At 34.1% G+C, this 19,686-nt stretch overlaps 1 protein-coding gene across 3 annotated transcripts in view; it reads left to right on the plus strand.

Annotated features, from left to right (window-relative positions):
* EPHA3 (EPH receptor A3) overlaps nucleotides 1-19,686 on the plus strand; it is a 378,828-nt gene that overhangs the window by 310,527 nt on the left and 48,615 nt on the right. For all 3 annotated transcript variants that reach the window (XM_025868405.2, XM_073892253.1, XM_073892247.1), the window contains exons 10-11: nucleotides 2,972-3,097; nucleotides 9,378-9,563. In XM_025868405.2, coding sequence (XP_025724190.1) covers nucleotides 2,972-3,097; nucleotides 9,378-9,563 — 312 coding nt within the window. The remainder of the gene's footprint in view (nucleotides 1-2,971; nucleotides 3,098-9,377; nucleotides 9,564-19,686) is intronic.

Below are 19,686 nucleotides of genomic sequence, written 5' to 3' on the forward strand. Positions count from 1 at the left end.
CCTGTTCCCTCACCCTCTCCGGCTAGGCCTTTTTATTTTCTGCTGTCCTTAGGGCAACTCATGCTGGTAAAATGGAAATGTAAATTATTGTGTTTGCACAGAACGAGCTGTAAAGTAGTGTAGCTTAACACGTGCGCATGTGTTTATTATCTGGTTTTCTTGACACAGCCCAGTTACTCTGTAGGTTGCCCTTAATTATTGGTGTGAAGGGATTATAGGCCTTGTATCCCGCATCACCTGATTCCCGGAACCTCTGGGGTCAGCGGTTAAAAGTCGGCAGCCGAAGCTCCCACAGTGAACAGGCTATTTTGCTTGGGGGTGTGTGTATGTTATATTTGTATCATTCCCCAAATTCCATGGGGATAGAAAAACAATTTATATGATTTTACTTCATTGCAGTGAATTTGATTGATTTTAGTTGGGAATGACTATTGAATTTTCAGATTATTTGGTAATACATATACTCCTTAGGGCTGCCAGCTATGGAAGGTAACTCTAAGCATACTTTCAAGGCTGTTTAAAACCCGTGCTTATTTAAAATGTTTGAGGCTATGCTCCTGATGACTCATTTTATAATGATCTTTGTAAATTCTGATGCTAGTAAATTGCTTCCAAACTATTTCCTGGAGGTGAGCAAAGTAAAACATTTGTAATTGTTTACAAGAAAAAAAAATTAATTTGGGGGGAAATTTAGTTTTTACCTTATCTTTAAAAGTGTTTCTTTTTCCTTGAAAAGGAATACTAAGTTTCCTTACCTTACTAGTTCCTTACCTTACAATCTACTAGAGATGAATCAAAACAGGATGATCATATAGCCTAGCTTTCCTTTGAGGTGGGCCTTCATTACAAAAAGGTTCTGACACAACTTTATTTCCTGACATATTTTAGTAAGTCTACAGTTACTTTTACTGTTTTCCTTACTCCTAAGCAAGAAAAGTATGAGAGCTTTCCTTAATCTGTTTGCTTGTCTTAAGGGTAAAGTGTTTTGGTACTGATAATATTAGAATTAGGTTTAGTGTACTAATAAACTATAGAAGACCACTGGCCTAAGGACTGGCTCGGCCATCTGTCTTTATAGGAAGCAACAATGTTTACAATAATGGCAGAAGCTTGCAAACTGATCTGGGAGCTCAAAAGGAATGGACATTTGTGAGTAGGGGGAGTGTTAGCCTTTCCTCTCCATTTGTTCCCCACTCTCCCAGTCCTACCCTGCAGTCTCAAAATCATCTGAAGGTGTAGCTGAGGAATATCGAATTTTTACTTCCTAACCACCATTTATTTTTATAATCCATTTTTTGCATATGCTTCTATTTCTTTACTCAAAACCTATATGGATACTTTGCAGGAACATAAATTATGAGGTGGTTAACCATGGCATTCATAAAGATGCCCTATAGGTCAATAAACTAATCATTTCTCAGCCCACGCTATGAAATGCTAGACCTGTTGGCCTGATGTCCATTGCGCTGAAGCCTTTCCAGAATAATTGCTGCCATCAGTCTCTACACCCATTTAATGCAAAGTCTGAAATGGAGTCGAAGAAGTCTTTGGTCATCACAGAATATTCAGTTGCAATTTGTCATTAAGATTGTTTCATTATAAAATTATACTGGAAAATACAACATCTGATTTTATTTGTTACTTTAGGAATAAAAAAACTTTGAATAATATAGTGTTATAAATGAAAAAATACATCACTATTAGGCATCCCTGCCCCTTGCTAAAGCCATGTTACCAATATTTTTTTACCAATATTACCAAAATTAAAAGTAAAAATCCATCATATTAGTACATATATAATATACTTTAATGTTAGAGCATGTCCATGTACTTTAGTAGATCCTAGTCTCCCTTTCTTAAAAATTTAGTTTTAGGGGTGCCTGGCTGGCTCAGCTAGTAGAGCATGTGACCCTTGATCTCAGGGTTGTGAGTTCAAGTCCCACACTGGGCATAGAGCTTACTTAAAAAAAATAATTTTACTTTAAAGAAAGTTAGTTTATTGAACATTCCAAATTGTTTCTAATACGACTTATTTTTCCAAATGGTAGGAATCTCATTAGTATTAAATGAAATCCAAAATGATTCTCCCTTATCTTTGATCCATGCTATTTTGATTATAGAACATCACAAAAATTTTCACCTTCAGAATAATTAAATAAATACATATATTATGAAAGAGGTTTATATTTAATAAGCTATAAAAATAATTTGTATTTGGAATTTAGCTTCTTAGCACCATTATTAAACTTACAGAGAATTTATATTGCCTTGAACTATGCTGAAAAGCTATACAATAAGATTTCAGTTAATTGATACTATATTAGTACATGCATATAATACTCACTTTGTATATACATATCCTCACAGGTTTAAGTAGATCTATAATTGCAGTGGGGGATTTGATTGTCAATGTTACTAAAAGCAGAATAGTGTCAGACAAAAGACATGATGTTTTATATCCTTTAATTAATGTATCTGTAATTTTAGCTGCCATTCCACCTTATGAAGTTATTTCACAAACTGATTTATTGTCAGATGCGGCATTGTCATAAATATTTGTTTACTGCAGTCTTCGTAGAATCATAAATGTGTAATAGCCTTATTGGTATTCACTCACTAATGCTTCTGGTAGTAATTACTTGGTCTACTCAATTCTGAAACACCATCTCCTTGAGATTCCCCTTTTTGAAAGTCCATTTTCCTTCTAATGTTTTTGCAGAGAAAGTTCATTGTGTTTCCTCATTTGTTTCATTATGGGAAACTTTGTTTCTTAAGTGGTTCAATACTTAGTCCCACTTCTCTGTCTGCCAGTTGCTGTGGTACCTGAGAATAAACTAAAGGTTTGGTGTACTTTTTTGTAATGGGGATTCTTTTTTTTTTTTTTTTCACTAACAATGTGATTACAAAATTGTGTCAGTAAAATTTTAATAAATCTAGCTACAATAATGCCTTTCTTCTTTCCCTTAAACAGTAAAACTTCCAGGTCTCAGGACTTACGTTGACCCACACACATATGAAGACCCTACCCAAGCAGTTCATGAGTTTGCCAAGGAATTGGATGCCACCAACATATCCATTGACAAAGTTGTTGGAGCAGGTAACCACCACAGTAATCCTACTCTCAACCCCGTGTTGATTACAAATTTACAACTATGAATAAGAATGCTGCCTGAGTTATATTGCTATGAAAAGGGACATTTTTTTCCCCTGATTTCATGATCAAAGGCAGGCAAAAAGTAAATGAAGGAGTATCTAATGGAATGGACAGATTTCAAAGGTGCCAGACTTACAGACTCATAGACCATGGCCAGCTTTTTATTTACTGAATTTCAGAGCCAGCAGCCACAAGAGCTCAGTCCTCCCCTGGCTGTGCTGATCATGTGTCACAAAGCCTATTTGGCTGAATAGGGATAACAGGATAAAAGTGTCTTATTTTAAACAAGCTCACCACGTGAAAATTTTGATTTTGTAAAAAAGGTAATTTTAGAATCCTCTTTGGAATTAAAAAAAAAAGAGACAACACGAAATAAAATCATAAATGACACATTTTACACAAATTTACTTAAAACTCTTTTTGAGGGAATAGTTTAAGTAATGTAAAGTACTCCATTTTAATATTTGCCTGTAACTTTGTATAGTCTTAATTCATTTGTGTTGAAGCTTGTTTTCATATAGACATCTCTTCGTTCTAATCATGAATCTAGTCAATCATAGATCAATTAACAAATACCTGTGGATTGTTAATAGCAGTTGCATATTTCCAATAAAAATTATAGGTACTTATAAAATAATGATATTTATACATTTACACAGAAATGTATGGACATTTACAGACATGCAGTGTGGGACTGAATAAAAACTACTACTACTTAAAAGTAAAAAACAATATTGTACAATAGCTTTATTCCATCATCTCATTAGTCAATATTGTTTTAAAACCAAATGCAAAGTTGATGTAGGAAATAGAAAGATTGAGAAATTAACTCATTGAATGCATAACATATCAGATCATGTTTTCTGCAAGTACTATATGTATGACTGATGCTTCTTTACATAAATGTGCATATAATTTTCTCTGTTTCTCTTTCTGTGTACATCAAAGCAGTATTTAGAATTCTAATGGTATTTACTATTCAAGCAGGACAATCTGAGTAATTCATATTATCTAAATAAAATGATAATTTACTAAATCTTCTCCTCTAACTTTATTAATATTTTATCCTCCTAAAACTGACATGTGCAGGGGTGCCTGGGTGGCTCAGTCGTTAAGCGTCCGCCTTCAGCTCAGACCATGAGGGATCGAGCCCCGCATTGGGCTCCCTGCTCCGCGGGAAGCCTGCTTCTCCCTCTCCCACTCCCCCTGCTTGTGTTCCCTCTCTCGCTATGTCTCTCTCTGTCAAATAAATAAATAAAATCTTTTAAAAAAAATACATGTGCAGGTAATAGTAAAATATGGAACTAGTAATTCATAAAAGGAGAAAAGAGTATGTGCTTCTTTTTCCACAATCTAAGACTTAAGAATATACACATTCATCATATATCTATGTTAATCGAGTTAAAACAAATCTATATTGATTACTCTCTTTCATTTGCACAGTTCTGCTTTGTAAACTGCTCTGTGGTGCAGAGAGATTTTGTCGTGCTGGTGTTAATGTCCCACAAGAGTTCACTGTTCTCTAACATGGAAACCTTGGGCGCATAGGTAGCACAAAAACTTTGCACACTAAACTGATGTGAGGAGGAGAAACCCACTTAGGCTTAGCCGGTGTCCAGAAGGCCAGACAGACACATCGGGACCTTGAACTTTGGGACCCTCTGCATTAGTAAAAGCTTAAATATATCGATGTTATTGATAACACCAGGTATCTAGAACACAGTAGTGTGAGACAAAACACACTCATTAAAGATGGTATCTGATAAATGAGACAAAAGGAAAGGCTACTTATACTGAGTCACTTAATAATCCCTGATGCTTATTAAAGATCAGGACAAATCATCTTTTTTCGTTTCTCTCCTCAAACGTATTTGTAAAAAAATAGACATCTGCCCCATTTTCAGGGTTGTGTAGCCAATATCCTCATTTGCCACATTCAGGGCAACAATACTGTGCCTGCTTTGCTTGCAAACAAGTAGATCTTCAAGGTCAATTATACTCCTCCTGGAAGATCTCAATAAAATGTGCACACCCAGTTCTAGTCTATCTTGATTCGCCTTTCAAGGGTTTGTCATCACCAAGATAGAATAAGAGTTTGAGATTTTAAAAACTATCAATTTTTCTTAACATTTTGTTTTGCAAAATGTAAAATATCTACAAAAGTAGAGGAAATTGTATAATAGTATAATGGAGAGTGTAGTATACCAGTACCCATTTCCACAACAACTTCAGTAACAATCTATTCCTGGCCAGCCTTCTTTCAATTATACACTTACTCATTTCCTGTATCCTTTTAAAATTTTAAAAGTAATGTTGTCCATAAAAATTTAATAATGTGCTAAATTGATTAGCAACTATCTTCCATTGCTACAAGACTGAATCTTTCAGTCAAAGACAGAACTTTCTCAGTCAATTAAATATGCCAAAAGACTATATATGTCAGCCAATTCTCTAATTTTGTCAGAGATTTTATACAAAGAAATAGATATAATGGAAACTCTCATTTGTACTTTGGCTAATCAGAAAATTAAGCCCTTATTGCAAATAACAAAATTAAAATTGAACCATAAATTTACTTTCTCAAAGTAGTAATTTTTTTAATAATGGAATTCATAATGACTAAAATTCCCAGTTTCATTCCTCCATCCAACCATTATTTCAAAGATTAAATACTGAAAATTTCTGAAAGTAGAATATATTCGTTTAATTCTCTATTCTATGCTAGGCATTCACATGATATTTAATTTTATTAGCCTACTGGATAGGCATTATCTCCATTTCACCAGATGAGGAAACAAGAGCTAAAATCTGGATGACCTATAGTTACATAGTTATTAATTGAAAACCAAAATTTGAATCTTTTACTTTTCAATTTCAAAGTCCATACTAGACACTAATAATTACAGTAGTGCCAACATTTTTGTGAGGATTGCGGTAATTCCTGTTAATATGCAGTGCTTAGCTGCCACATTAACATTGTTCTGTATGTATTTTTATTAAGCTTCTTTTATTAAAATAGTAGAAGGAGAGTGGAATTTGAAGCCAAGGCAGAGTGTCATTCTACTTAAACACAAGTAGATTTTTTCCTCTATTTTAAATAACATGAGTGTAAGAAATTCTACTTTTAGCAATTTTGCATTGTACATCTTAAATCGGAATACAGTGTGACCATTCTCATAAAGCATAGTTTATTTCAAAGGACAAATAAAAACTGCTGCACTTACTGAATTTTAAAAATCAAGCAGTGCCTTCCAAGTGATTCTTGTAGTTGTGCTTAGAAATGACGGGAATGACAGGATCTAAGTTTTCTTTCTTATAGGTTCAAAGTTAATTGAATAAGACCGTGTAAAATTTGACTAGATGGAAAGATCGACCATTGTGTTTGCCCAGTCTTTGTTATTTTTTCCAACAGAGTTGTTTTAAGTTATTATAAAGAGAATTGAATTAATAGTTAACATTTCTATGTTTAGTATAATATATTGGTGACCATTTCTAGTATTTATATGATGAAATAATCACATTTCAAAATTTGGGGGTTTTTAAAAATTAGCATTGCTGAAACATCATTTTCTGAATTTTGGAGGTAGATAGACATTTACATATGTCAGATATCCCATGAAGAAGAAAGAAAGGAACTCTCATTGACCCACTTGAAATTCAAACTCTTCCACATCACTCCAGTGAGGTACTTTTACAAAATACTCTCCTTTACAAATACTTGTCCAAGGTGACATTAACCTTGCTGTCACCATCATCATTACAACCACCTCTTCTCACATCAATACAGAACTTGACAGTTTAAAAAGCATTTTTATATTTGTGCTTCAATTTGATCTAACTCTTCAGAGGTAGACAGATAATTTATCCTTCTTAAGGTGGGCCTGAACTCAGAGAGGAAAATACTATGTGTCTTTACATACATTCATTCCTTTAATTGCACAAAGACCTTATGAGTTAGACACAATTGGCGTTGCCAAGTTATAGATAAGGAGACAAAGGCACAGAGAGGTTAAGCTGCTTGCTCAAAATCACACAGCTGATAGGTGACCGAGGAAATTAGGCCCTAGAATCCATACTCCGTCCCACAGTTCTGTACTGTCTGTCCTGCAATCTGTTGACAAGTGATTTGTTGTCTAGAATAAGTGGTGATAACATCAAAATTTAAAACATGATCCATTACAGCATATTGACTCATGATAATGGCAGAACTTTCTTTCAGAAAATTAAAGTTTATTGTAGATGATTCCTAATGGTTTGCTCAAACTTAATGTTTACACAACATGAACTAGAGCTCTCTGGCAATGTTCTAATAACCCAGTATCAGGAAAGGAATGCTTATTCTTTTTAAAAATATTTTTTTATTTATTTTTTTGAGAGACAGCGTGCACATGCGTGCACACAAAGTGGGGGCAGAGGGAAAGGGAGAAGCAGACTCCCCTCAGGGCAGGGAGCCCAATGCGGGGCTCGATGCCAGGAACCCGAGATCATGACCTGAGCAGAAGGCAGACAGATGCTTAACCAGCTGAGCCACTCCCAGGGACACTTATTCCTGCTTACAGATTCTAACAATGATTTACTTTGCATCACAACTTTTCCCCCTATTACTCACACTCTATAATGACATATTCTCCCTTGGATTTCAAAAGTCAATGAATGTTCTCAAATTCTACCCCTGATTCTCCCCATAATCCGAAAGAACACTCTAGCTACAGATATCGTTATTTTCTCTACACTCCCTCTAAAGGAAGAAATGAGATCTGCCTTATTTAGCATTATAACTGTGTTTTTCAATGTGTTTGTCATACTGTTGCCAATTGATGAGTATTTATTTAAAAAAATGTATAAATAACTGCTTTTGGACCTTAAGTGACTTTGATAAGTTACAGCATAAGTCATTGTTTTGGAAACAGAGACAAAACTGGATTCCCGAGAAAGGACCAAGTGTGGGGGAGTTTCGAGCTTCCTGGAGAGAAGCGAGTTATTTGTAGTAATGCAGCTGGTAAATCAATAGGACAACCTGCTGCTTTTGTGGGATGAAGCACTTGCTTGAACAAAATATAGAAAAGAAGCATCTCACTTCTTGACAGCTTCTCTCTGGCTGATCCAGGGGGCATGGAGCTTGTACAAAAACTCACAGTGAGAAGGATGGACCAAGAATGCTCTTCCATTTCATAGATACCCTAACAATCGTGTAATTCATCCTTTTCAGAAAAACCTCTCATTTGATATTTAAAAAAAACCCACATTTTAAGATGTTATACAAATCAGATCTGAGAATCCACATAATATTAGGATTTCCTCTATAAACAAAGAACATTCTATGGGTGGCACTCCTTTGTAGCAATTACCACGGCAAGCAGTGGGTCAGAGAAATGGATGTAGAAGGTCTTTGCCCTCAGGAAGCTCAAAATATGATGAAAGAGTTATGGGTAAATCTTCTCAATAACAATATATATGAAATTAGTGCCCAAACTAGTTCTAGGCAGCTTTAGATTAGTTGGTTTAGACCATTTAAAAGTCAGCAGCACTCCATATTCAGTAAATTCTGGATTAATCATGCATTTAAGACAAGTTTTTATTGAAGACATTGAATCTAAGAAAATTTTATAGTGATTTTATAGAAAAGATTGCTACCTTTTTTTATACTAGTATTTTCTTCTTCCTTCCAGAAGCTCCAAGAACTTTACAACTAGTATGTCAGTAATGCAACATGCCAATACTCTAATAAAATGAATTGGTAGCAGATGCTTCTGTTCTCATTTTCAGAGAGTCTGAGTATATTGCTAAATTGGTTCTCTTAGTAATAACAGAATGGCTAGAAACATCTGAAATTTAATCTATTGCTCAACCCATAATATTTCTGTTGGTCTATGGATTATCCTCAGGAAATGGTAGCTATGATAACAAGGAGTTAAAATCCTATTCAATAGAGCTTTCAACTTTCCTCTTGTTCTTTCATATTCGATTATTCACGATGCAGTACTTGAAAATGTATGAGGCTATTCACAAGGTCCATTTTCCATAGGGTGTGGATGTCCTGAGGTTTCTTAGGGAGTCTCTGATTATCATCTTCTGAAATAAGTTGAAGGCCTACAGTGTACATCTTGCAGGTCAAAGTGTGAATACTTTGAATGGGATTATTGAGAGGAAACAGTTGCTCTCTACTGATACCTTTTTATTATATAATTCCTTACCTTTTGTTGTTGTTCTGTTCTTCCAACAGGTGAATTTGGAGAAGTGTGCAGTGGTCGCTTAAAACTTCCTTCAAAAAAAGAGATTTCAGTGGCCATCAAAACCCTGAAAGTGGGCTACACAGAAAAGCAGAGGAGAGACTTCCTGGGAGAAGCAAGCATTATGGGACAATTTGACCATCCCAACATCATTCGACTGGAGGGAGTTGTTACTAAAAGTAAGTCAAGTCAAAAGACAGACTTTTGCCTGTGTTGAGCAGAGGTTATTTAAACCCAAACTCAATCGTTAAAGAATTTCGATTTTTTTTATAGCTGTCAGTCCTAACAGAAAGACTAGTTTGGGGTTAACCTGTCTTTCTTTGACAAAAGAGCAAAGATATTTAAGTAGTAGTATATTGAAAGTGCTATTCTAGATCTTTAAAGATTGGAAAAAAATTAGGAGCTGAAAAAATTGGACTGTATTAAGACACTGATGAAAAGATAGTTAAGAAGTGAATTGTGGAGAAGTCTGTTATGTAGAGTAGCAAGGGAAAACAATGACTCAATTTTGACAGGAATTGCTGGGAACTCCCAGCTAGCTGCCTTTTCTTTTACTGTTTACCAGTTTCAGTTAAACTTCCAAATCTTTACCCCCCTGGCTTTGGGAAAATTATGAGAGTTTGGGGACTGCTTCTGAGCTGTAAAGATTGGGATCACATTAGACCCAAGGCCTTTTCCTGGTTCTCTGTGGATTTCAAATAATTCTAATCTAGAGTCCCAGATGGATTTTTGACTGGTCTGGGGAAACTCTGGCTCATAGCCCATAATAGAGATCTGAGCTTATTTCCATGATAGTTTCTCCAGCCAGACTCAAAAGGAATCCCGTGAGGCAGATATGTGATATTTGGCTCCAGTACCAATGAAAACCTCTTGAGAATGCTCTAGGATTTTTTTTTTTTTTCTTCAAGATTTTGGAGCACAGGATGAAGAAAAAGCTAAATTGGCAGCTAACTACTTAGAGCGAAAGACAACATATGGCAGGAAATTTGGCATCCTTTAGGGGATAATTCATTGGCACCACATTTACATATTCTATGGTTACCAACAGACATTACACATTATATTTTTCACAATGATATTTTTCTTTAACATTACACAGAGCACTTTCCAAATGGCACTAATACCTATTCTCATCTTAGTGTGACTAAAAAGGCAGTTCCTTTCTCACAAGAGCATGGTATAATTGAAATGTATTTTGATTTCCTTTGGATTTTTCTTATATAATAAATGGGATTAAGAACTGAGTAATGTAGGGGTGCCTGGGTGGCTCAGTGGTTAAGCGTCTGCCTTCAGCTCAGGGTTCTGGGAACGAGCCCCACATCGGGCTCCCTGCTCCGCAGGAAGCCTGCTTCTGCCTCTCCCACTCCCCCTGCTTGTGTCCACTCTCTGGCTGTCTCTCTCTCTGTCAAATAAATAAAATCTTAAAAAAAAAGAAAGAAAGAAAGAACTGAGTAATGTAGAATTAAACCATAAACTGTAAGCCCATATTAAGTATGTATGGTAAGAAGAATTTTTCCCTTTGTACTCCTAAATATTAGGCCATACTAGTAGTAACTCTGAAATATTTTCTGAAGAACATTTTTAAACTATTTTTTAAGTTAATAAAAAAAACTGTTAGTAATAGTAAGGATTGGGAAAATGTTCAAATCCTTTTTTCCTCCAGGGCAAGAGCGTACTACTTAATGCCATAATTCTTAATTTTATGTCTCACTGGTGTTTTAATAATCAATTAGCCGTTTATTCTCCTTTATATCATCCTCACCAAGTGGTTGTCCTTCAAATCTTGAGCCCCCTTGGGGGGGGGAAACTTATTTGTACTTGTATAGCCATATTTTTTTAACTCAATTTTCATAAGTTTTTTTTTATAAGGTTTTCTTTATGAGTTGACTATTGTGTGCCAGACATTGTACTATGGATGTCATTTCATTACTACCACTACCCTGTGAATTAGATACAATAATTCAATTTGCATTTGAACAAAAGATAACTATAAAGAGCAAGCAGCCTGTCTAACTAGAAAGTTCTGGAGATAGCATTGGAAATTTGGTCTGTTGGTTTTACCTCTTGTCCCCAACAATGGACAAAAATGAGTTTCTAATTTTCATTTTGTATTCTACTTATTCTTTTATATCTTGATTTAAAAAAAAATTCCCTAATAATTTGATCATAGTAAGGAATCCCTCAAGCTTCAAAAATTTTCTGGAAAGAATTAATAACCCTTAATACCTAAAACAGAATGTGAACTCTCATAAAGGGAAGAATCCATGTTATTTTTAAGCAGAGAAGAAAATAGAAACTGGATCATGCTAGGTTCTTAATTTACCAATGTTAAGGAATTAAAAAAATTGATTAAATGGAAAAAAGAGCAATATCTTCTACCTATAGGTCTTTCTTTGGTGTTGGTTCATTAAATTGAACGCATGCTTCAAGGAAGTGCAATTGTGTAACTGCTTGCATCAGTCAGGGAGTGATGGAAAACATCATTATATTTTAGCATGGGCAGAATTATCACCTAACTTCTCTGACACCTATGCCTAATAAAAAATGATGAAAGTGACTATCAAAATAAATATTAGATTTAAATTTAAATTTGTTTATCGATAGGCTCTTATGAATCATTGAACACTACATCAAAAACTAATGATGTAATGTATGGTGATTAACATAACATAACAACATAAAAAAATGTAAAAAAAAAGAAGATTGATTTTTTGGTTTCCATTGTTAATAAACTACTGAAAATAACCTGTTATATTTTGCTAGCTATCACCTATAAATTCATTCACTGAATAATGAGCAACATTAAACCGTAATTATTATGGAAGATTTTCTTTAAATATTAAAATGAAATAATCAAATATGAATTATGATCAGCTGGAAAAGAAATCCATAAAACAATACCCAAGACCAAACTGCAGAAGAAGAATGCATTAAGAAAAAAAATGCTTTAAAAATCATAGGTATTATACATTAAATTCCTTATTCACGTCTGATTTTTGTAACATTCTAATGTGGATTACAACTGCCTTATTCTTAGGGTGAAAGTTCTAAATTTGATAAATCTCCCTCGTCAAATAAGCATGTAAAAGGCTGCCAAATCTGACTATATAGATCCCAGTCATCTCATATAGTGCAAACATAATAGAGTAGCAGACCTAGATTAGATTTTGAACTCTTTTAGTGGCATATTTAAAAGCTCTAAGTCTGGTACCCTGTAATATCGGAGAGGAAATAGAAATGCCTTAAAATGAAATTAATATGTTGCATTTAACATATAAATAAGGCAATTTTGTCACCAGAAGTTTTGCATCCACTCCTATTATTTCCTTTGTTTCCTGAGAATATGACTGCTAAAACAATCTAATTGCAAAGTTCAGAAACACACACGCAAACACCCAAGAGTGATGCATAGCTTATAATTTTTTTTAAGATTTTATTTATTTATTTGAGAGAGAGAATGAGATAGAGAGAGAGCACGAGAGGGGAGAGGGTCCGAGGGAGCAGACTCCCCGCTGAGCAGGGAGCCCGATGTGGGACTCGATCCCGGGACTCCAGGATCATGACCTGAGCCGAAGGCAGTCGCTTAACCAACTGAGCCACCCAGGTGCCCTCATAGCTTATAATTTAATGAACAAAATTGTGTTTAAAGAAGAAAGCCAATTATACCAGTATACAGATTAAAAATAAGCGGGTCAGAGTTCAAGTTTTTACTCAGTTCAACTGGTTGTGAGACCTCTGGCAAATCAAACCACTCACAGAGACTCAGTTTCTTCACTTGTAATTCAGAATAGCAGTTCTACTTCACTATTTCCAGATACCTTAAAGATCAAATAAGATTATATAGGAATACATTGTTAAGTGAAATAGAGTTATGAAAATCTAAATTACCACTTCTGGTAAGTTTGAGAATTTATCAGTTAATCTTGGCTGTATAGAAAAAAAAAACATTCTTGAAAGCAATTCTTTTTTTTTTTGCTCATTAATAATTCTTTTTAATATTGCTATTAATTATATGCTTGAAACACTACGTCTGTTATAAGGTATCATTTTCAAGTCATTTAGAGAAAGCCCTTTATTCAATCATTATATTTCCATTTATTTGAATTGAACCATAAACAATTTTAATGATACATTTTGAGCTTGATGATCTTAAACAAGAGAAGGTGAGAGAGTCTCTGATCTTCAAAGTAGCAGAAAGCTGGGGGCATAGTCTCTGCTCAGAACTTGGTACTAACATGTGTTATCAATTTTAGTTGAAGTTCAAAAAGATGGAACTTGTTTTTAGCAAATGTTTGATATTTCTGCCATCACACCATTAGTCAAATGATGTTCATACTCCAAGAAGACCCCCATGACCACTTTTTGCCTAGTGAAATAGAAGGAATTATATAAGATTGATGGGGTTTTTTTTTTTGGTATTTGGGGAGGAATTATTTTCTGAAAATTAAAAAAATAATAATGTAGTGTAATTGTAACTGCATCATTAAGGAATATAGTGAGCAGAACATTAGGATAATTTCTCATGATTAAAACATTTCTATAATGCTGTGAGCATCCACTTTACAGCAAAGGCTTAGTCATTTATTTGCACCTTTCTATCTCCTGTACATATGATAAAAAATATTGCTGAAATAAAATGTCATTCTATGGTGACAATGCCAAATTCTTGCTATGTCCTGTTTGCTTCTCTCTGAAAGTTTTCTTCTGCACTTCTAACTCCCTGTAATATTCAAAATAGACAGTATGTATGTTATATATATTTTATAAATAATTTATAGAAATAGTTTGTTAGAATAAACTCTGATGACACAAGTTCTCATGCATTCATGCCTAATTTGAAAAAGGAATTGAGAATATCTCATCCACGTGTCTACAGCAATGAAATTAGGAAAGTCTTTCAAATATATTGGAGAAAAAAATAAGATAGAGAATGCTATTTTTACACATTTAAGATTTTTCCTTATTTCTTCAACATTGTCCATTTACATTTCTTGGTTGAATTGGCCACATTTGAATTACAAAAAAAAATGTGTTGTTGTGTATTTTCCCCATTTAGATAGGATGGGTTTATGATATTTTTGAAAGGTTAAATGCAACTTAACGTTTGTTAGAGCATGACTTACATGTGCCCAAAGACCAATTTTAAAGAGTGCTAGTTTAAATGTACAATAACTCAGGACACCTGGGTGGCTCAGTCATTAAACATCTGCCTTCGGCTCAGGTCATGATCCCAAAGTCCTGAGATCGAGCCCCACATCGAACCTTACATCGGACTCTCTGCTCCGCAGGAAGCCTGCTTCTCCCTGTCCCACTCCCCCTGCTTGTGTTCCCTCTCTCGCTGTGTCTCTCTCTGTCAAATAAATAAAATATTTAAAAAAATAAAAAAATAATAAATATACAGTAACTCTCCTAAAAGAAAAACTATAATTATATACTTGCTTAATAACTGTCTGTATAATTCTTTTTTAAAAATTTTTTATTGTTATGTTAATCTGTCTGTATAATTCTAATCATACACAAATTCTTGCAGAAAGTGAGAAAAAGAAACATCCCTAACTCATGAGGCTGAGGATATCTTGATACCAAATCATACAAGAACATTTTCAGAGGGGAGAAAAACTGTAATGCATGAACAAAAATTCAATAACACTGGAATAATTATAAAGTCATAGCTAATAATTTCATCAAAAATGATACTATATAATGCTCAAGTTTAGTTTATTCCAAGAATGAAAAGTTGGTTTACTATTTAATCATTCTAAAAATTCACAACATTGATAGAAAGAAAAAGTCAATCTCGATAAAGAAAATAAACATTTTACTTTAAAATTTTTTCTTAGCACAACCTACATAGAAAATATGTATGTCTGATAAATGTATGTAAAAACAACAAAACAAAACAAAACAAAAACCCTACAACATCATATTCAGTAGTAAAACATGAAAAGCATTTATCTTAAAGTAGAAATGAGAATCCTGCTATCAACTCAATTCATTATTATACATAAGGTCTTAATTTTTGCAGTTAGACAAGAAAATAAATAAAAGGTAGAAAGCTTGAAAAGGGAAAACAAATCTAAGCTGTCTTTGTAACATCAAACTGAGTACATTCAGATTACTGTATTTATTAATTGTTATTGCACTTATTATACAAATAGAATAAGGGAGAGTAGAAATATCATTCCTGACTTCTTTTTTAAGTAGAGTTGATATACAATGATATATTAGTTTTAAGTGGATGGTCTATTATTGACTGTAAAGCATATCCTGTATTTTTCATCTGCTCCTGTTTTTAAAAGGATTAAATTTTGTTTTAAATTAAGCACAAATAAATTTAAAAAATGTAAAGTCAGCTGAATGTAAAGCATTCAGTGTATTAAGATTGATGGAGTATGGTTGGTAAGGAAGACTTGGATAATGTGTTTCTTTTGAAGAGAGATTATCCTTAGCCACTCTGAAATGATAGACACCATGATCAATTTTAATTGGCACTCTGCTAGGTGCTGGTTTTAGAACTACATACAACATGGAGTTGGCCCCTGCCCTCATTAATTCATAGACCAGTGGGTGTAATAAGGGTCATTTTTTAAAAGATATTTTTAAATTTTATTTTATTATGTTAGTCACCATACATTACATCATTAGTTTTTTTTTTACTTTCTTGAAAAATTTATCTAATCAAATAAAAGGAAGTACATACAAATAAAGACACTTTATATAAGCAATTGTCCAAAAGAATTATATTGTTTCCAAAAAAAAATTCTATCTGCTAATGGAATTTACCGATGCAGAAGCCTCTTAATTTTATTTTTTATGTTATATTAATCACCATACATTACATCATTAGTTTTTTATTTTTTTTTATTTTTTATTGTTATGTTAATCACCATAACATCATTAGTTTTTGGTGTAGTGTTCCATGATTCATTGTTTGCGTATAACACCCAGTGCTCCATGCAGAACGTGCCCTCTTTAGTACCCATCACCAGGCTAACCCATCCCCCCACCTCCCCTCTAGAACCCTCAGTTTGTTTCTCAGAGTCCACAGTCTCTCGTGGTTATTTATTTGAGAGAGAGCTGGCAGAGGGGCAGAGAAGCAGGGAGAGGGACAAGCAGACTCCACACTGAGCAGGGAGCCCCTACATGGTTCTATCATGAGATAGAACAGAAATCAAGAGTCCGATGCTTAACCAAGTGAGCTGCCCAAGCATCCTAATAGGGGTCATTCTTAAAATAAATAATGTCTTGATTAAAATGGAATTTGGAAAAGATTGTCCTGTATTTTTATATGATTTAATGGTAAACCACAGAAAAATACTCTAATTTAGCTCATCAGAATATTCCTATCAGTTAGGTATAGTACATGAAAATCTAAAACCAAAACATTTTCTTTCCACTCAAAGATGATTCTAGCCTTTCTTTCTGGGAATCATGAAGCATATTTGTCAATTATTTTTTTTCAATTTTCTTCCTGCTGTGTATGCTTTTTTGCTTCTACCCTGATTCTGATTACATGATATTAATAATGAATGCTGGCTGCTAAGGTCAAAGATTTTGTTTTTCTAAACCACACTCATGTATTAGAGTGTGTTTTAATCCTTTGGAAATGAGACATAGGGTGTGTGAGATACAATTACTGGTAATAGGAATTAATAGCATTTCTTTTGAAAATGAATTAAATTTCAATAATTTTTTTAAAGATTTATTGATTTATTTGAGAGAAAGAGAGCACAGGCACCAGTGAGGAGGAGGGGCTGAAGGAGAGTGTGAGAATCTTACGCAGACTCCACACTGAGTCTGGAGACCTACATGGGGCTTGATCCCAGGACCCTGAGATCATGACCTGAGCCAAAATTGAGTCAGTCGGGTAACCAACTGAGCCTCCCAGGCGCCCCTCGATATTTTTTTTATTTTTTTAAGGTAATCTCTATATCCAATGTGGGGCTCGAACTTACAACCCCAAGATCGAGATTTCCATGCTCTACTGACTAAGTGAGCCAGGCACCCCAATAATTTTTAATATTTTAATCATTGATAAATATTTGTTATGTTTGAATGAAAATATTTCAATCTAAAGACAACATTTATTTGATAACTGCAAGAAAAATCTCTATGTATGGCTATATATTTATTACATTTTCCTGCCCTTCTTTTTATAGAAAATGTGATTAGGAAGGCTGTGGTGAAATACATAATATTGAACCTGGAATTCTTATATATTCTGAATCACAATTCTTGTGTCATCAAACAGTGGTTCAAAGATTAATAATATATCTGAACCACTGGGGATAGTTGGGGAAATGAACTGATTGTAACAGACTGATTCACTTCCCTTAACCCTTTAGTTATGAAAGATCATAATTTTATTTATGTTCATGAATCAACTTAGGAACAAAAGCAAAATTCCACTGCACATTTTGTTTTGCTCATTTTTGATGGGTTTCATTTCAGCCAGTCATCCAACAATAATTTTATTGAGTTTAGTATGGATAGTCAGATGTATTTTAGGATTTCTGAGGGCAGTAAATGATATAGGCCCTTGAAAAAGCTGAGAATGTCACTTCTAAATCAAAATACATATGAGAGAGCATGCAATCTTGATAGAAACACATTGCATCCATGGGCAGATGAACTGATATTTTATAAATAATTTCCAGCTACATTTAATACATGTTAGAACTGGCTCTCACCACTATTGCAGAGAGTTTCTTTTCCTTTAACCCTATTTATTATAATCAAAAGCACAAGGAAGCTAAGGTAGAATAGAAACTTAGATGCTAAAAAAAAAAAAAACTTAAAAATTAAGGCTTTCTAAGGTAGAATATTTGTGATTTTGTTTATTCTTTGTACGTTTGGGTTTGCTGAATCTTTGAACTTAATGTAAAGCCTATTTTCGGACTTGCCCATCTTAACTGATGCATTTACAAATACCTAAATTTTAGAGCTAAATGCAGCCTGATCTGATTTCTGAACGGTCATGGGGCTTGGGCTTAATTGACTGGTTTGATTTTTCAGCTACTTTTATTTCCCTTGCCAAACATTCCACTAAACAGGCTAACAAGAAACTAAATGGTCATAAGGCTGGGAGCCAGAAGGAAATGAGTGATAAGCAAAGGTCTGGGTAGTGCGAAAACTCGGTAACCGGCCACGGTAATTGAGAGTTGGCTTTATGAGGCAAAATACGTGTGACTACACTTAATGTATGCATTGGATTTTGCTAGCATATTATTCTTCATAGAATGGTATTAAGGCAAGAACATAGAAAATTATAGTGATTTATAGAGAACATGCATATGAAGGTTTCATTCGTTCATTCATTCATTCATTCGTTTGTTCACTCATCCGTTATTTTAATTTCAGATCAGTCTCTGGGACCAGTTTTTTAGGCATTGGATTGATCAGTTCAGGAGAGATAAAAGTTTTCAGGGAAATGTTGAATCTTCCTTTTCTTCCTGAATATTGTTAAAGCAAAGCTTAATTAGAATTTAGAACAATCAACTTCTAGAGGCTTAAACTTTTGGCTAAATGACTTTTTAGACATTACCAGATTAACTAGATATATATGATGTTTACCCAAAATATATAACTAAATCAGTACCTTATTGGAAAATAAATTGGTATATCACTTGATTGTTACATATATAAAAATTATCTGAAAATTATAGAATTTAAATACTTTTTCTTACCTTTTAATAAATAAGACCTATAGCTTGGGATACATACAAGTACTAAATATAGCAAGTATAACCTTCATAGTATTAAGCCATATAATTCATAACTAGTGTGAATTAAGTTTTTACATACGAAAGGAAAAAGCAAACAAAGAAAGTTCTTTTCTTTTTTTTAAGATTTTATTTATCTGTTTGAGAGAGAGAGTGTGCACAAACTGGAGGGGTGGGGGGCAGAGGGAGAGGAAGAAGCAGGCTCCCTGTTCAGCAGGGAGACCTACATGGGGCTTGATCCCAGGACCGTGAGATCATGACCTGAGCCGAAGGCAGACGCTTAACCAACTGAGCCACCCAGGCACCCCAGAAAGCTATTTTCTATCATCAGAATGGCAAACAAACCTTCATGATATAGAAGGAACATATGAGGAAAACTTAAATGTGCGGTACAATGAGGGGTACATCGATGTTTTTTAAAAAGCCATTTGATCGAGATCTTTCAGCAGTGCTCAGTCAAGACTGGATTCAGGTCCTCTGGACATGGAAGACAAGTGATTTTCCTTCTGTTTGTAACATGATGGAATTATATTTAAAACAACAGTATAGCAGAAATAAAGGAAGAGAATTATAGTGTAGT

This window comes from Callorhinus ursinus, unplaced genomic scaffold (genome assembly GCF_003265705.2).
Source record: "Callorhinus ursinus isolate GAN/ISIS: 27379988/994484 unplaced genomic scaffold, GSC_fseal_2.0 scaffold1, whole genome shotgun sequence".
Taxonomy (NCBI): Eukaryota; Metazoa; Chordata; class Mammalia; order Carnivora; family Otariidae; genus Callorhinus; species Callorhinus ursinus.